The sequence below is a fragment of the Chrysoperla carnea genome, chromosome 2 (assembly GCF_905475395.1).
Source record: "Chrysoperla carnea chromosome 2, inChrCarn1.1, whole genome shotgun sequence".
NCBI classification, from domain to species: domain Eukaryota; kingdom Metazoa; phylum Arthropoda; class Insecta; order Neuroptera; family Chrysopidae; genus Chrysoperla; species Chrysoperla carnea.
The window spans coordinates 92,476,292-92,495,333 of record NC_058338.1 but is presented as its reverse complement, the minus strand read 5'-3'; the positions used below and the strand labels follow the sequence as shown (position 1 = coordinate 92,495,333).

The 19,042-nt window shown below is 28.4% G+C and overlaps 2 protein-coding genes across 3 annotated transcripts in view; one reads left to right on the top strand and one right to left on the bottom strand.

Moving 5' to 3' along the window:
- Positions 1–19,042, bottom strand: part of LOC123293222 — a 174,826-nt gene that overhangs the window by 137,482 nt on the left and 18,302 nt on the right. The window lies entirely within an intron of this gene.
- On the top strand, positions 9,803–12,327 carry LOC123293223 (sugar transporter ERD6-like 1). 2 transcript variants are annotated; one of them, XM_044873969.1, is made up of 2 exons: positions 9,803–9,875; positions 10,662–12,327. In XM_044873969.1, exons 1-2 carry the CDS (start codon positions 9,842–9,844, stop codon positions 11,909–11,911), a joined length of 1,284 nt encoding a protein of 427 aa, XP_044729904.1. In that variant the 5' UTR covers positions 9,803–9,841; the 3' UTR covers positions 11,912–12,327. The 2 variants fall into 2 exon arrangements, with proteins under 2 accessions (XP_044729904.1, XP_044729905.1); XM_044873970.1 differs by having other exon boundaries at positions 9,810–9,871.

The window sequence follows — 19,042 nt, the reverse complement described above, 5'->3', positions numbered from 1 at the left end:
TTAGCTTCACTACGTAATGTAATTCGCTTCGAATACTTACGCAGAGTTAGTACCCAGTGAAGCAAAAAAAGTCATATAAGTATATTTCGAAAAGTCAATACTTTCCGAGTTATTGGCGATTGAAATTCGAAGTATTTAAGGTCAAATAACTGAAAAATTAAAAGTTTTTTGAAGAAATTACATTATATATTTTTTAAAGTATTATAAAAAACCATGAAAATGTTTTAAGTCATTTGCATGAAAATTGTCGGAGTAATAATGAAAACAAAGTTTCTCCGACTTTTTTTTAAGTTTATTCAAATATAATTCTAAATTCCAAAAAAAATGTCTTTTTCGTTAAATAACTCGATACATAATAAAGTTACAGAAAAAAGTTTTGGCAGAAAAAATTAAGCTTATTTTCAGCAAAATATTTAACCTCCTAAATTTTTTTCTACAAATTTATTTTTTTTTCGAGTTATTTAACGATAAAGACATTTTTTTGTATTTTTCGAAAAAAAATTTCGAATTTAAATTACAATATTTAAAAAAAAATATATCCGTAACTTATTGAGCATGTTGCCAATACCTAAATAAAGTTAACTGAAAAGAGGCAAGTATTAATTTTAGTTCCAGTGGTAAATTTATCAGTTTTTGTGCTGAATATAACATAAAAAGAAAGGTTCGAAAAACTTTGTTTTCATTATAACTCCATCAATTTTCATGCAAATTACTTGAAATTTTTTTCATTTTCATGGTTTTTATAATGCTTTAAAAAGTGTATAATGTAATTTCTTCAAAAAACTTCAAATTTTTCAATTATTGGACATTTAATACTTCGAATTTCAATCGTCAATAACTCGGTAAATATTGACTTTTTTTAGAAATATACTTAAATGGTCTTTTTCTTAGAACTTCTCCTTCTATCGAATCCCGTGGTCATTTTTATCATAAACTTTTCCACCCCCAAAAAGGGGTGTCCCCCACTCCCTGGGCAAGATCGCACAAATTTTTGTTATTAACTTCTTTAAGTAAGCTTTAAATATTGCAGTCAAACAGTTTTTATAAAGATTCATTGCATATCCCTGTGTTCGGAGGTATAAAACTAACGACTCTCTACTATACACGGTGTTCTGTTATTGACTGCAGATTGCCGGCCTACAGAATAAGCTCATAAAGACGAAGGAAAAAGTCATTTACCAATTTTGGATCTGAGCCCTAATTTGGGCGCTACGATTATGAAAAAAATTGATAAATTGTTAAAGTCACTGACTATCATTCGATAACCAGTAGCCAATGATAATCGGTAGATATTAGTAAATGTCATTTAATAATATTCAACTAAAGGAGGGATATGAACTAATTTCAATTGGATTATATTATTTTGAAAAAAAACATTTAAAAAAAAACTATTATATTATTTCACTGGTTTGGTCAATTCCCACTTTTTTTTATTATTATATTTTTCCAAGAAAACATTAGATTATTAGTAAAAAAGCAAATAACTTCACAGAAGGAGAGTTCAAAAAGGCGTTTTTTGTTTGTTTACGTTAGATTAAAAACACTCCTTCTGTGACGTTATTTGTTTTTTTACTAATAGTCTAATGTTTTCTTGCAAAAATATAATAATAAAAAAAAAGTGGGAATTGACCAAACCAATGAAATAATATAATAGTTTTTTTTAAATGTTTTTTTTTTTCAAAATAATATAATCCAATTGAAATCAGTGCATATCCCTTCTTTAGTTGAATATTATCAAATGACATTTACTAATATCTACTGATTATCATTGGATACTGGTTATCGAATGATATTCAGTGAATTTACCAATTTATCAATTTGTCATACCTGTAGCGCCCAAATTAGGGCTCAGATCCAAAATTGGTAAATAACTTTTTCCTTCGTCTTTATGGGCTTATTCTGTAGGCCGACGATCTGCAGTCAATAACAGTACACCGTGTATATAATAACATAAAATATCTTCGAAAAACACGAAATAAATTTGACAATCGAGCTACGGTTAATATTTGATTTTTCTTTATTGTCAAACTTATATTTATCAATCTTCCAAACGCCATACATATAAAGAACAATTGAAATTTCGCTTCATTATGGGGTCACAGTCTATTATATAAAATTAATTTGTTTCGAATTTGTTCGTGACATTTTAGGAAGTAACGAATTGAGTTTAAAGATGTTATAGTAACTAACTAACCATATAATTGTATATATAATCATTGAAAACTGTATCAAATAATTGTGTAATTCTATTTTATAGACAAGGAGTTGATACTCAAATCAACTGAGTATTAGTGTCGTTTTTGCCTCAACGTATCCAATTTCGTGTTCCATATGTAATTATTCTTTTACAAAATTATTGAAATGTACACTCCCACATATCTTGGAATCTCGGAAGTGATTTCTTGAACCGTTTCCCTTATTATCTGTTCTGTATGCGTATATTTCTTAACAACCATTAACATTCCTATCGAACTTTCTCAATTGGTGGACAATGCCAAAGGCGAATAGTTGAATTTTAATTTTTTCGAAAGAGATTTTTATAAAGTATCATTTTTTTTTCGTAAGCGTTATAATAAAATAGTTTTCCATATGTAACCATTTTAAGTAACACCCTGTATGTATGAGTGTATGGTATGCAATATACAATTTTATAAACAAAATTTCCGTTAAATATTATATATCTATGCGAGCTAACACCTATAGTTCTTTTTTATATCGGTAGATAGAGTATTTCTAAGCATTAAAATCGCAAAGCATTGTAATCAGATAAAATTTCCACTTGTATATACCTCATTGAATTTAGCGATATCGAAAGTTTTTGACTGTTCGCATAAATTCTCAGATATTCTCAGAAATATACTAAAAATATGCTTTCCAGAATTTGTTTCTAGGGATCCTGCTAAATATAAAATAAGTGAATGTTCAATATATGCCAAACGATGTTGTCAGCCCAGGACAGTCAACGATGCAAGTCACGTATAAATCGGTCGAGTTCTCAGATCCTTGTATGGTATTTACTTGAGAAATAAATAAATAAGTACTTGGATGACCGAACCTAACTCGTTTCTTTTTTTTTTTGACAAATCGTGTCTTTAGACCCCTGTATACTAAATATCTTGAAAATCGTTGGAAACGTTTCCGAGATCGAAGTTTCCCAGAAAAAACGACGCTTTATAAAAATGAAACTTAACTACGTCAATTTTTCGCAAGCGAACCCCCTGCATACAAAATTTCATGGAAATCATCAGATCCCATTCCGTGATTAAAGTTTTCGAGATGAAACGACATTTTCTAATAATGAAACGTAGTTAGTCCGAATTTACGTCCCAAAAATCTCCTGCATACTAAATTTCATGATAATAGTTGGAGCTGTTTCCGTGATTCCAAATATGTATAAACAAGTTGCTTACCAGAAAGCTTTGTTTTCCTTAATTTTTCTTTAAGTTCTAAATGGTTGTTTTTAAAAAATATTATTTAAAAATTCTCAGGATTATGTTAAATTGATAACCGTTATCAGACTTAGTTTCAGCAGTTATCAGCAGTTCTTACTTTGTATAATAACCCATATTTAATGTCACAATTTCCCATTCTAATATTTGAAATCAATGAAAACTATCAAATATGTAATTCTATTTAAAACCATATAATTACATATTTCCTAGAATATTCTCGAATATAGTAGTGTTTCCTATTTTATGCTTTGGTACATATATACCTGCCTATTATTTTAATAGCTAGCTCTTAACGGTTGAATTGGAAACTTGATTAAGTTCATAGTTGAATTGAACATCCATTAAAATTTTATCTGAAATTTACAGGGAGTAAAAGTACCTACCATGTAATACAAAATGTATTGTCTAAAGGCGTTTAGATAATAATATTTTCAATGCACGCAGATCAAACAAAGCGTTTTGTTCCAAATTTCATCACATATTCCTCAAAATTGTGGTTATGTGGTCTAAAATTTACCACTATTTTTTATGATCATAAGTTCTCAGTTCTTTTTCAGAACTTCAACTTAATTCCTTCATTTTTCGAAAAGGAAATCAAGGAAAGTTGAAAATATGAGGTTACTGCGATTTTCTCTAGATTTTGAAGTTATTTAGCTCTGTTTAGGGTTTGATAGCAGACAAAGTCGATGCAAAAAAAAAAAAACAATTCTTTTCTTTTTATTAGCCTCAATCCGATCACTAGAAGCAGAGGTATTCAAGAAAATGCCACAAAAGAAAACAATGTAGAGACAAATTGTCCCAAAACCGCGTGCAGAAGAATTATCCCACTATTAGTAATTTTATCACATTTAGATGAAAAATTTTATTTTTAAACAAAACAATTTTTATTTTTTAGAGCTAGTTTTGTCTAATATCATTTTTTGCTACATCAGTTTTAATTCACTTTTCAACCTGTTTTTTTAAATTTTTTTAATACTATACACTTGCAAGATTATATGTTCAAATATTTTTTTGATTTAAGAAAATTTTTAACCAGCCGAATATTGATTTTCTTGAGTGAAATTATTGAGATTATTGGCTCAAAATATATTTATTTAAGTTATAAGAAAAGTGCATTTATTTCAATCGAGTAATTTTTTTATATCTGTATATTTATAAACTGTTCTATCATTTTGTTTCTAAACCAGAATAATCAATTTACTAAACGTGTTTTAAATAATAAACAAATCGTAGTGAATGTAATCTTTAAATATTAGACCACTGATAATTTGGATTCAGAAAAATTATTATAGTAACTACCAAATTATAGTCAAATTTATTTTATATAACCTTTATCCTGATAAATATATACAATCTTGTTCATTTTATTAAATTAATAGAGGTCTTTTCATATTTTTCAGACATAAAATCGACGTTTTTAATATAGTTTTTTTTTTGGAATTCTTATTATTTATGACAAATAAAATAAATAACTAAAAAAAAATAAAAGTCCCAACTGCGATAAATATAATCTAAAAAAAAAATCAAAGTCCCAACTGCTATAAATAAAATCTAAAAAGAAAGACAAAAGTCCAGTAGTTTACATAGTGACTTCAACAGTTGGGGCCCATTCTTGGGAAGATTTTATTTGGTCTGGTTTTTAATGAATCCCGACTGTTAAAGTCGTTATGCAAACTACATAACTTTTTTCTTTCTTTTCAGATTTTATTTAATGTAGTCGGGTTTTTGATTGTTTTAATAGGTTATTATCGTTAGTCAAAAATAAATTATGAAATTTGAAAAAAGTTAAAATTTTTGTAAAAATATACTTAAATATTCTGATTTCGAGTCATAAAAGCACATTAAATATTAAAATTAAAAATCGTATTTTTTAAACTGTTTATCACGTGATCTACAACGCGGGCAAGCCCCTGCTGTGATGTCAGTATAGACAGCTGGGTATAATATATCCATAGATAATCAGTAATTATATTTATTATAATCAGATGTCTATGAATATATCTGGCAAACTTATCTGTGTTATTTCGTATAATGATAGCGATATTACGTCATCAAATTGGATGTCCGCGTTTTTTACAGTTTAAAAAAGGTTTAAAATTTAATTTAAGTTTTTGGCAAGAAAGCGTACGTATTTTTCCGAAATAAATTTTTGGTGGCTTTTTAATTAGCAAAATCAAAATTTTGAAGTACTTTTTCAATAATAGCAGAATACCCAATTATTTATTTATTTTAGACTTTTTATTTTATTTATTTTTAAATTTTTTTATTTAGTGTTCGGACAATATTGGCTTCTACTCTAGCATTGCTTTCAGTGGTCAGAAATTGTATATATTTTTGTAAATAAAACGGGCGTTCTTGGCTCCAAATTTAGATAAAAATAGCAATAAAAAAATTAATAATTTTTTCAAATTTCGGAATATTGAGGAGTGGGTTATAGATATTTCAACAAGTTGCACAAAAATTTAAGTCGATAAAACCACATTCCGAACAGTTTTTTTTAAATATATAAAAGTTACCTATCATTAGTTAGCCATTCCTGTTCCATATAATAAGTCAAACAATTCATAATTCATAACTTTCCCCTGTTCAGCAAGTTTCTACTGTTTTTAAGAAGCGATTGTTATTATACGCGTTATTTATTATATACAATAGTATTTTTGTTTTGTTCTTATATAAACTTACATTATTTATAACTTGAAAATCAAACTGCACAGATCCTTTAAACTCCAATTTTTGTCTTTTAGAAGATTTCAAACGAAAAATTATAGAACAATTTATTTCCTCTACTTTTTCTTATGGCTAAAATATTAAAGAGATAAAATTTTAGAGACTTATAGTAGAGTAATCCGTTTTGTTTTTGGTTTTCAGAATAAATGCATTAAATTTCCAAACATGTTAGTTGATAAATGTAAAGCTCGAACATGCATAATATAAAATTCATGTTGTAGATATATTATGTAAGGAGCTTGAAGCCAACATTTTATTTAATGTTTTCATATAAAGATGAGGTGTGTTATATAAGTGTATATATTGTATGTATGCTAAATCAGCAACTTATGCTGCACGTCTAGGTAAGCATAAAAAGTTTATTGTAGTCTTACTTCATATACGAAGTATATAAAATAAAAGAGTTAACTTTATAATAAATAGGTCACGGAAATGTAAAATAGTCGTTCTATATTTAAAAGTTTTTCGTCGCGAAAAATGAAAAAAACTAAAAGGGTGAAATTTATAAAATTTAAAGAACCCCCGACAAATTTTTCGAGTTCGGAACCCTAAACTCACATTTGAAACATATCTAAGAAGATTCTCGATTAAATTACGTTTTTCCTTAGAACTTTCTCTAAACTGAACACATTTTGAGGATTATCGCCTATTTTTTAGTTGTTTCGGGTACGGAACCCTAAGCTCGCACATGAAACATAGCTAAGAACACTCTCCATTAAATTACCTTTCAAACAATAGCATAGACAGACAGACACACACACACATATAGCAATTGGCCAAACTTTCTAGCGGCAAGAAGTTAGATGTAGATTTTGACACATGGACTTTCCTCTACATTAAAAAAAACAAAAAAAAACTGGTCCGATAGGTTGAGGTACATAAAAATTCTTTATTATAGCCTTTTTTGATCTAAAATGATTCGTCTATTAATACCATGTATAAGTTTAGTCCCAAGTTTGTAACGCTTTAAAATATTGCTACAATGAATAAAATTTTGTTGTAGGTGTTCATAAAATCACTTAATTTGTCCATTTCCGATAGTCTGTCTGTCTGTCTGTCTGTCTGTCGTCTGTCTGTTCGTCTGCCATCACAATTACTCAAAAACGAAAAAAGATCAAGCTGAAATTTTTATAGCTTAGGACGTAAAAAGTGAGGTCGACTTCGTAAATGAGCAACACTATACAATATAGTACACTGTATCCAAGTAACGTAATTTGTAATCTGTGAATTTTTATTTATCTAACAATCTTAAATTTAATTATACATAACTTTAAAAAAAAATCAATATTAATTATGATAAAGAATTGAAATAAAATCAAACCCTTGTTTTGAAATAAATTATAATTTAAAAAAAACTAAATAAAAAACAAACTTTATTGCACTAAATTGTAATGTAAAGTTCAAAGTGTTGGATGCCTTCTACATTTATTCTTTTAATTAGTATATTTAATAGTTTTTCGTCGCGGAAAATGAAGAAAACTGAAAAAACAGCATTTATAGGCGAATCTCTTGATTTGTTGAACAAAATTTTTGGAAATAAATTGGAAAGATCGCATCATATAAGTTTTTTTAACAAAACTGTTGTTAATTTTATTTTTTCATAATAATGTAAAAGTTTCATACAATTTTAAGGTAGTACGAGCGACAAGGCAAGGTTAGATTTATGGGTGAAATTATTTGTACTTTATTTTTAACTTCGATGATGAATTTTGTTACAACTTCATGAATGTAGACGAAAAATAAGAATAACAAGGGAAAACAAACAATTGATTGAGTTAATTGTTGAAATACCATGTATAGACAGTGTTGATTATTCTGTCACATTACGCATAGATAGATGTCACACATAACTGATATTCCCATATAATACATACTATGCAATTTGCGCATAATTTGAGCTCTCACGGATAAACTGTGATGTTTACGAAAAAATGTTTTAAACAAAAGGTGTTTATTTTTTGATAAGGTAGATTTTTTACATTTAAACTTTTGTTCTATCTCTAACGGTTGACAAGACCCAATTGACCTATGTTGCTCATTTACGAACTTGACCTCACTTTTTACGTTCTAAGTGCGGTATAAAAATTTCAGCTTGGTATCTCTTTTCGTTTTTGAGTAATCGTGATGACAGACGGACAGACAGACGACAGACGACAGACAGACAGACAGACAGACAACTGGAAATGGACTAATTAGAAGTTTTTATGAACACCTATACCAAAATTTTGTTCATAGTATCAATATTTTTAAGTGTTAGAAACTTGGAACTAAACTTAGTATACCTTGGTATATTTCATATACATGGTATAAAAATTCGATATCTGCCTTGTATTAAAATATAATCATTAGTAATATTTTTACGCGAATTTGCGATAAGTGTTGATATCTCTATCGTGTACGTCCATGGACAATATTTTCAAGAATTATTAAAATGTTTATTGATTAAAACAATTAGCGAGAAAACTTTTATCAAAATACATGAATTGTTACCTCTGTATACACGATAATATAATACAGTGTGTCATATGAAGACAACCTCATATAATTTATAAGAATACTAGAGTGATACCCACCCGCTCCGCTGGGTTGTAAAAGTAAAGATTGATAAAGATTGCTCTCGTTTATTCCCGTTCTATAACACTCGAAATAATGGTAAGGATTGTTTTACACAGCTAATATATATGTATGGTTTTCCCTTTTTTTTAAATGTATAATAGTCGTAATTATTCATTGAGTATTTCAGAAAAGATGGCCGTGAAATATTTTATATTGACTACTTTTACAGAAATCTGTAATTTATGGTAATGTCAAATTGAATTAATTTTAATTTTTTTAAAAATTGTATTTCATGTGTTTTTCTGAAGTATGAGCTAAATTGCTGTACAATTTCATTAAAACCCATTCGCTATTTTTAGCGTGAAAGAGTGACAAACAAACAAACAAACGTGCTTACTTTCGTATTTATAATATATAGAGATCGATTTGAAATTTTACACAGTTTTACAAGGTGATAGGTCACATTTTCTAAGATACTTAACCGAAATGAAAACTTTAAACTCAGCCAAATACAAATTGACAAAAAGGGTCACTATTTAATATTTTACCTAGCGTCAGAGATGGTAAGAGATATCGAAAAAAATTACTAGAAAAAGTGGCTTAGAATATTTTTTTCCCATAAAACGATTTTCATGACAAATTTCGTATTTTTAATTTTTCCATTATTATGGTCCACACTCATAATTATTTCAAGTTTATTGAAATATTTGAATACATAATACTATTAAATTATCTATTTGTTCAGTTCTAACATTCCATTGCACACTGGGTATATAATAAATAAGTAAACTTTTATAACTAGTGTACTATGGAATGTAAAAACTGGACAAATTGATAATTTAATAGTGGTATGTATTCAAATATTTTAATAAACTTAAAATAATTTTGAATAAAGGCCAAAATAATGAAAAAATTAAAAATGTGAATTCTAGAAACTTGTCCAATTTTGAAAGTGTGTCTTTGTAATTCATACATAGAGGTTTTGTATGGATCACACCAAATTAAAAAAATATATATACTTATGTATTGTATTGGAGATAATTATAAAATATCAGTTTGTGATTTGAAGTTAGTGTTTTATTTACTGTGATATAATTTAATCCAGCATGGTTATTGCTCAACATATTATCCTTATCGTAGGTAGGAAATTCTTAGACAAATAATTGTAAATTTTATTTTAGAGCTTATAAATACGAACGAATTTTCTTCAGAAACACTTTAATAATATCTAAATTTATGCTTCCCTGCTTCACTAGGAACATTGGGATTTTTTGGTACCAAGAAAAATAATTGTTGCTCGTCTCGTTTAAAGATAAATAAACAAAAACATTTATAAATATGCAGCTCTGTGTGTAAAATTTGTATATGTACACATACGATGTGTAAATATTAAGTACAGTAAAAAGTCTGTTTTTACAAATAGTGTACGCATACAGCAGCAATTTTTTACGAACTGGACTATAAATTATCTTACATATCATTACTCTAGCAAGTTTTTTTCTGTTCTATCCTTATCTTCTCTATACCTTTATCAAATTCCATGATTCACCCATCATTTTCAAGCTTATTATGTCTAGGTTTGACGAAAAATATACTCACGGTCTTATGATGTGACTCTTTGGGAAAAACACTCGAGACAATTAATGTGAACGAAAAACTATCATAAATTTAAATAATAAGTTTATTAGGCAAACATGTTAGTTTTTACAAATGTTCTCCTAATACTCTAGACGTATAATATAAATTTAAGACCTTTTGACTTTTTTCATCACTTTTCTACGAAATTTGTTGTTTGTTGTTTTTAATCACGGGTACAGAGTAGCCACGAGTTACGGCAACTACGGGAGAGAAATTCCGCACAGGTCGAGCTAGTCTTTTATATTAATTTAGAAAAGCACTAAATATAAATTTCTTCTAATTTTTCAGGTGCGCTCATATTTCTTATGGTGGGAATTCTTCGAGGAACAGCTAGTATGCAATTATCACCTTTATTATGGCAATCCTATTGGCTACGGCACTCTATAATATTAGGAACAATACCTGGTGCAATTATATCAGCGTGTTCAAATGATATTCTTGGTCGAAAACTTTCAATGCTATTATTATCATTAACGGCTATGCTTTCATTTTTTTTTCTACATTTTGCTAACAACATTTCTATGGCGTACATTACATTGATATTAATGGGAGTGTCGTATGCATGGGCATTATCAGTTATACCAATTTATGTGAGTGAAACAGCTTCACCTTATTTAAGAGGACCTGCCATAGTATTTGACATAATTTGTATGCCAATAGGAACTTATTTAAGTTATGTATTCCTAGAAAATATCCAAATACCCATGGAATTTTTACCAACAATCGGGGTTGTATCACTTGTACCCATTATTATTTTGGTAACTTTCTTGAATGAATCACCATACTTTTTAATCATGAAAAATCAAGATGAAAAATGTAAGCAAGTTTTAAGAAAAATTCGTTCTGGAGAAAATATTGAAAGAGAATACGACGATATAAAAACAGCATGGAATGAAACGCATAAAGAAAAATCAAATCTTAGAGGATTCTTCATAAGTCTTGGAGTTTTAAGTGTTCAACAATTTAGTGGTTATATTCTCGTAGATAGTACCATTTCAATAGTTTTAATAACACATCCAAAATATTTTTCATTATTGAAACATTTAAGGGAATTTCAGTTGATACTCATTGGCGCAGGTCTTTTAAGTATATTCGCTGTGAATTTATGTGGTCGAAAATTACTATTTAAAATTGTAACAATAGGAGCCTGTTTGGGAAATTTTTTAGTTGGATTTGGATTTTTGATGGAAGAAAACAAAGGTCTCTCAGATAGTCTGGGAACATGGGAATTAATTGGAAGTTTTATTTATTTAGCTACGATCGGATTTGGTTTGATTCATTTACCTCACGTTTTAAGTGTGGAGTTATTACCAATGGATATTAAATCTAAAGGTTGTTCTTTGTTAATTGCAATTGCGGCAATAGAAGGTATCATAATTGAAGAAATACTTAAAGCATTCCTGAAACATGGAAATACTGTTTATCCGACGTATATCATTTTGTTTGTATGCAGTGTTCTCGGTTTGTTCTTTGGAAAAGTTCCTGAAACTAAAATGAAATCTTTACCTGAAATACAAAAACAATTGAAATATAATTAGTGATAAAAGTGTTTGGCAAAAATAGGGTTTATAATGTGTAGACGTAAGTCTAAAATTTGTGATAGAATGAGTGCTTAAGTTATTTAAGGATGTATGAGCGCTAGAACAATTTGGATAATTTTAGAAGGGATTGTCCGATTATTTAAATAAATAAATGACTTCAAAAGTAGGCACATGTAACATTTGTTTTACGACAAAACGGTAGATTGATGATATGTTTTCATAGATTCCTCCAAAACTAGTCGGTGGATATTAAAAACTATTTAAATCCTTAAGAAATTATTGAAAACAAAAAAAAACTCGTTGTGCCTGACTAATTAAGTATGTATGAGTACGGTAGTGAGGACACAAATTAAAAAAATTCATATTTTAAATTTTGATGGAGAATTATGTTATAACTTGACAATATAAGACAAATAGTACGAATAAAATTTTTCGATATCTGGAGTAATTTTGAAAATATCGAAAATTTAAATTTTGGTTTAGAAATTATTTATCTTTCGATATTTCGAAAACCAAGGCAGATATCGAAAAATCGTATTCTTATTTTTATTTTCATTCATCATCAAAGTTGAAAATAAGGTACAAATAATGTCAACCACAAGTCTAAACTTGCTTTGGCACTCTTACTACCTTAAAATGTATAAAGTATTTTTAAACATCAAATAATGGATCAATAAAAAAAACTTTTAACAAAAAGAAAACCGACTTCAAAAGAAAAACTTTTCCAAAACAAATTAATATGCACGAAAAAGTATAAAAATAATTTATAATATAATGTAGTTAAAATTATTGTTATTTTTGGAGTCGGTGTCAGCCAAGCTAATGTAGCAAACTGTTCTGACAGAGTTGTTTCCTTGGCTGACACCGACTCCAAAAATAACAATAATTTTAACTACATTATATTATAAATTATTTTTTTACTTTTTAGTGCATATTAATTTGTTTTGGAAAAGCTTTTCTTTTGAAGTCGGTTTTCTTTTTGTTAAAAGTTTTTTTTATTTAGTGATTTTTAGTGAATCTGAAGTACACTTACAAATTTGTCACGAAAAAAACAATCATTAAAATCGGTTGGCGTGATATTGAGTTATTCGTCTTCTTGTCGTGCATACTTAATGCAAATTTAAGATTTTTATGGTTTTCTCATGGATGCCGTTCTCAGAACTGGACCAAAATGAAATGGGACCACACGGGAAGCACTAGCTTTCAAATAGATAAAGAATCATCAAAATCGGTTCATCCAGTCAAAAGGTCAAAAGTAGTGAGGTAACAAACATAAAAAACAAAAAAAAAAAAACAGTCGAATTGATAACCTCCTCCGTTTTTGTTTGAAGTCGGTTAAAAAACGAGTTTAATACGATTTAATCAAGACATCATCCTACAGAAGGAAGATTTTGAATTTTGTATTACCACTTTTAATAAGAAAATTAATAAAATACATCTGCAGTGATTTTAAACAAAAATTAATAAACGTAAGAATGTATGAGCCTGTCAGCAATGTTTGATTAAAAGGCCCCAAATTTTTGTATAGGCAGACTTTTACTCAAAGAATCCCTATATATTATAAATGTGAAAGTAAGCATGTTTGTTTGTTTGTTTGTTACGCTTTCACGCTAAAACTAGCGAATAATTGTTAATAAAACTGTACAATATAGCTGATAAATCAGAATAACACATTAACTATAATTTATAAAGACTTATTAAAAAAATAAAATAAAAAAAATAAAAAAATATATAATTAAATTTTACATTTACCGTTTTTCAAATTTTTACAGAAATCTTTAATTTATGGTTCAGAATGATGATCATAGATGGAGCAGATCTATGATAATCATTTTGAACCATAAATTAAAGAATACTGTAAAATAGTAAATGTCAAGCAAATTATGGCCAACTATTCTGAAATACGCAATGAATTATAACTATTTTACATTTAACAAAATTAAAAACTGTGTATATCAAGTTGGTTTTTACTTTTAAGGCCATTGAAGCGGGCGGGTATCATTCTAGTATGTGGATAAAATTTCAGCATAGGTATCCATGCAAATATTTTTAAGAAAAAAAAATTGAAAATCGACATAAAATACATTGCTCTTATATTGAGATATCTCAAAAAACGACATATTTTGAAAGTTTAAAACCAAATAATTAAAGAAAATTTTCACTTTTCAACATTTAAAAAAAATTGAAAAACTTTATTTCCATTAACTCGAGTGGAGAAAGAGAATTTGCAAGTGAATCCAATAAATAACTAAAAGTATTCATGGTTTTGTTAAAAATATGCAAATAATTTCCGCGTTTTAGAATCCCCACCAGGGCCAAAATACTGAAATAATTTGCGAAGGAGTGAAAAAAAAACGAGATAAAATGGTATTTAGAAAGTAGAATTAATAAGAATACAATCATCAATATATTTCCATTTTCGAAATCCACTTCAAATAAAACAGTCAAATAATATAAATACATAAGCATTTTTCTTTTAATAGTTCTATAAATTTTCTAGCCTCATTTATCACGTACATACACGAAGCAAAAGCTACAACCACTTAGAAAAAGGAAAAAAAACGTGGTTGAAGTGTTATTCAGTGACAGTTAAATTTATAAAGATTATACATTTTTTTTTCTAAATGAATTGAAGATGTAAAAATTATGGGACATGAAATTATGTAGAAAGCATTCACTCAAACTACTTTGATAATAAAAATAAATAAAAGAAACGCGTTAAAATATCGTTGTTGCGTTAAAAAAGTTTCACAAATTAAAGTGAATTTTCCTCTCTGTCCTTGAAACTGTGATTATGCGTTGACTTTACATGGCCCAAAAGTCACAAATCTATCCTTCAATCGTATTTACATTTACTACTGTGCCCAAAAAATAAGGTGACATTGTATTTATGGTATGAATTTCATAACCTTCAAGGTAATCCCCTCCCGATGCAATGCCCTTATGCCAACGGATTTTCCAATCTTCGAAAAACGGATTGTAGTCACTTTTCGGGACTGTCTAAAGTTCCGTCTTCGCTGTGGCTTGAATGTCCTCTATCGTGCCAAAACGGTGTCCCCAGAGGGATCTTTTGAGCTTGCTGAACAGCCAGAAGTCGCAGGGCGCCAGAGCAGGTGAATACGGTGATTGCGGAACGATATGTGTTGAGTTTTTGACGAAATGATCACGAATGATAAGTGCAGCATGGAGTGGTGCATTATCGTAGTGTAAAAACCATAAATTGTCTTTCCAAAATTCCGACCTTTTTAGGCGGATAGCGTTACGCAAATGACGCATAACGTTCAAATAATATTCATTGTTGATTGTTTGGCCGGGTAGAAGGAATCAATAATGCACAACAAACACGCGCAGTTTAAATTCAAATGTCACCTTATTTTTAGGACACAGTATTATTATAAAAGTTGTAGATGCAAAATTTTCTACAAATTTTGGTTGAAACCTTTTTTTAAACGCTGAATCGTTTTTACAAAGAGGGCGCAGAAATGGAGCCCGCAGCTTTACCTTGCAGGATCAATATTTATGTATATAAGGCATTAAATAATTATTTATGTAGATTTCATGAATTATTAAGTAAAAAAACCCTATAATAGACAGGGTCTTTCGAGAATTTAAGTCTATTATGTGGTTTATTTTTTACATAATTATTCATTAAATAATTTTAAAAAACGGATCATGAAAAAAAGGCTTTAGACAATATTTGTAGAAAATTTTATCCTCTATAACTTTTATAACAAATGTTAATACGATTGAAGGCAAAGGAAACGGGATATTTTCAAAAAACTAATTTTCACGATCAATGACCTTAAATATCTAAGGACGCGCACACGTGACTATATGTGACTTTTGAGACAACATTTGTACATTCAAAATAAAGGTTTGTTAAAATAGTCAAGCTTATTCCGTTAGATTCCGAGGTTGACCCAATTTCATGACTAGGATGATCGGATTAAAAGATAAAAAAGTTTTTATTTCAAATAATTGTTCATCAATTCTTGCCTCAAATTAATTGTTCTAGTAAGCAAGTTGGTAAATAGATGTCGGACAGAGGATAGACTATAAAAATAATATAATATACAATTTTCTGTTTTTAAAATATGACGTGGAGCGGTGATGATGAAAAAGGGGGCACTTAAAATTGCATTTTTCATCAGAATAATGATAAAGAAAAAACACGTAAGGGAAAGAAAATTATTGTACGGTGACACTTGATAAAAAAAATATTTTTACGTAGTAGGTAGTAACATCTAGGTACCTATTTGACGATGTGTCTCTATATCTACTTATACTTCGGGTGTCTCTATACCTCTTCAGGGGATTTTGTTGTAGAATGTAATAGAATTATAAAATAATTACTAGCTGGGTGTAAAAAGAATTTAATTACGTCATTCTTATAAGATTTGAGGGTGTCAAATATTATTTTAAATTTGAGTAATTGTTACGAGATATTCTGCCAACTCCATATAAGATGTCATTCTGGATTTTAACTCTTTGACTATTAACGACGTTCAGTGAACGACTTCAAAGCGTTAGTTTAACGCTTTTGATTTCCTAAAATTACTCGAAAATGTATAGAATGATGTTATTCGATGAATTTTTTTTCCATAGTTTCAGATTATTTTCCGTCATTATTAAAATAAATTCAGAAAAATTATTAAGTGTTTAAATTTCTTTAGATAAAATTTTGAGGAGGTAAATAGCCTAAAATCCCGACGCTTACCTTTAATTAAAATTATTCTTAGGCTTAAACATGTAAACATGAATTCAAAGAAGCTACCACCATTTTGTTTTTTACCATAAATAAAGAACAGTTTGAAAGTGGTCATTTGGTCAAGAAAACCGTTTTGACTATGTGGTCTACAGAAACAATTTTAGTCCCATATTGTAGCAAATTTATTCTACTTGAAAAAGACCCTTGAAAGATACTAAAAAACCAAACCTAGTCCTTTAGGGTTTTAATCGGCGAAATCTGAAACAAACTTGGATTATTGATTGGATCAACATCATAAACAAGTGTGCAAAAAATAAGGACTACTGGATTTGACGCAAACTGCCCCTTACTGTCAGGCGACAAGGTTACTGGATTATATGTAATTAATCACAATTTGATTTTTTTTCAATAGCATAAGCACAATTGAAGAGCTTAGTGGATGAAGATGTTATGAGACAATTAAGTGGAATCGAGATAATCAGCTGTAAAGTTTTTAACTTGCATAACAAGTTATGCAAGACATAACAAGTTATGCAAGACATAACAACTTCATCCACTGAAAATAGCTTTATTTGAAAGGTTAGCGAAAAGGGGAAACATGCTATGTTTAAAGGAGAGCATAACATGTTCATCCACATGAAAATCTCGATTTCCTCAAAAATGTCACTTAACATGTTCATCCACTAAGCTCTTCAATTCCTACTTTACCTTAAGTGTTCGTTATCCCCTCCTCTCCCTTAGCAAATGAAATTCTTTAATATTGTCGACATATTATGGTATTTCGATATCGAAAAAATGAAGAAATTGCAAATTTTTTTTTATGAATTTAATATTTTTTTATACGTATTTTGTGACAAATTCATCTGTTTCAACCAAAAAGGGCACATTTCTTATAAGCCGCACAGAGAATTGATATAAATTTTCCCCAAAAAATCTTTACGAGAGCGCTTAATTGATTTAAAAAAATTTTAATTTTTGTTATCCTTTTCATTTTGATTCTTTAAGATATTTTGAGACCGTAAATTGAAAATGATACCAAAGAAATTTTATTTATCAAGTAATCAACCATTTTTATACGTCTTTTGTGAAAAATTCAAATCGATTACTGTACGGTTTAGGAGAAATTAACTATCTAAGTCAGTGTTTTTACCAAAAAAATTTTTATGCACAGTTCTTAATTTTGGTATAATTTTAAAGCTTAAAACTTGACGAATATTGATAAAAGTATTTTATGTAAGCGGTAAAACATTTTTAAAAGCACTTATTGACTAAAAACCAACATTTATTACGACTTCTTCATATAGCACCATGTAAAAAGGGCTTTTAATAATTAATTTACCGTTAATCGTACAGAAAATCGACTTAAAATTTATACAGAAGGCGTATTAAATACTCATTAATTGATACACAAAATTTCTGGTTTTTGGTAATACTTTCGTTTTGGTATCGAAATGCCTTAAATAGCAGTTGTTTTTGATTTTAAAAGTTGTATCTAAGGTTTCTTTTCCCCGTAAGCTCTCGGCAGAATTCAATTTAATTTAAACTTGTATAAAATCCTACTTTATATCAAGAAAATATTCGATGGAAAATATAGAACTACTCATAGAAATAAGCAATGAGTCGAGTTTCTTTACATGAGTACTAACAGTCGGCATTTGTGAAGTGTTTTTGCTTCGTTTCATAATTTTTTCTTTGAAGACCTGAGAGCAGGTAAAGTCGTTTCATACTTTAGAACGTCGTTTGCACCGACTGTGGTATGAATAAATTAATACAGATGTTTATTATATGCGTCAAATATTTTTATGTCCAATTTAAAAATTTTTTTATTACAGTCATTAAAATTTTTATGCTAATGTATACATCGAATTTTTTTGGGACAATATATTAAAAAAGTAATAAGGATTTTAAATCCATTAAACTGTTTTAATTTTTATTATTTATGAAAATCATTTTTCGAACATTTGTTATTTATTTTTGAATTTCCTAAATTTTCGAAAATAATACCAATTGAAGTAGTTTTGAAAAAGTACTTCAAAATGTTGATTTTCCTTATAAGCAGCCACCAAAAAATATTTTTCTTCAAAATAAACACGCTTTCTTGCCATATTATTAAATTAAATTTTAAACCATTTTTATTTTCGCAAAAACGATGTCAGCCATTTTGATGACGTAATATTGGTAAAAACAACAGTCGTGTATGTAATTATTATATGTATAAATAAAGGTGATGGCAACATCATCTGCAATTACTATGAAGGCCATCTACAAACTACTAACTAATGCATATTATTTTTGTCTTTATGATATCACATCATGGTGGCTCGTGTTTTACGTCTCATGATGTACCTGCAGATTAAAAATAACGACTTTTAATTTTAATATAATAAAACAATAATATGCTTTTATGACTCAAAATCAGA

Coding starts and splice junctions, on each gene's coding strand:
- LOC123293223 (XM_044873969.1), top strand. CDS start 9,842: ATGGTTATTGCTCAACATATTATCCTTATCGTAG. Junction 9,876..10,661: donor ACATATTATCCTTATCGTAG/GTAGGAAATTCT, acceptor CTAATTTTTCAG/GTGCGCTCATATTTCTTATG.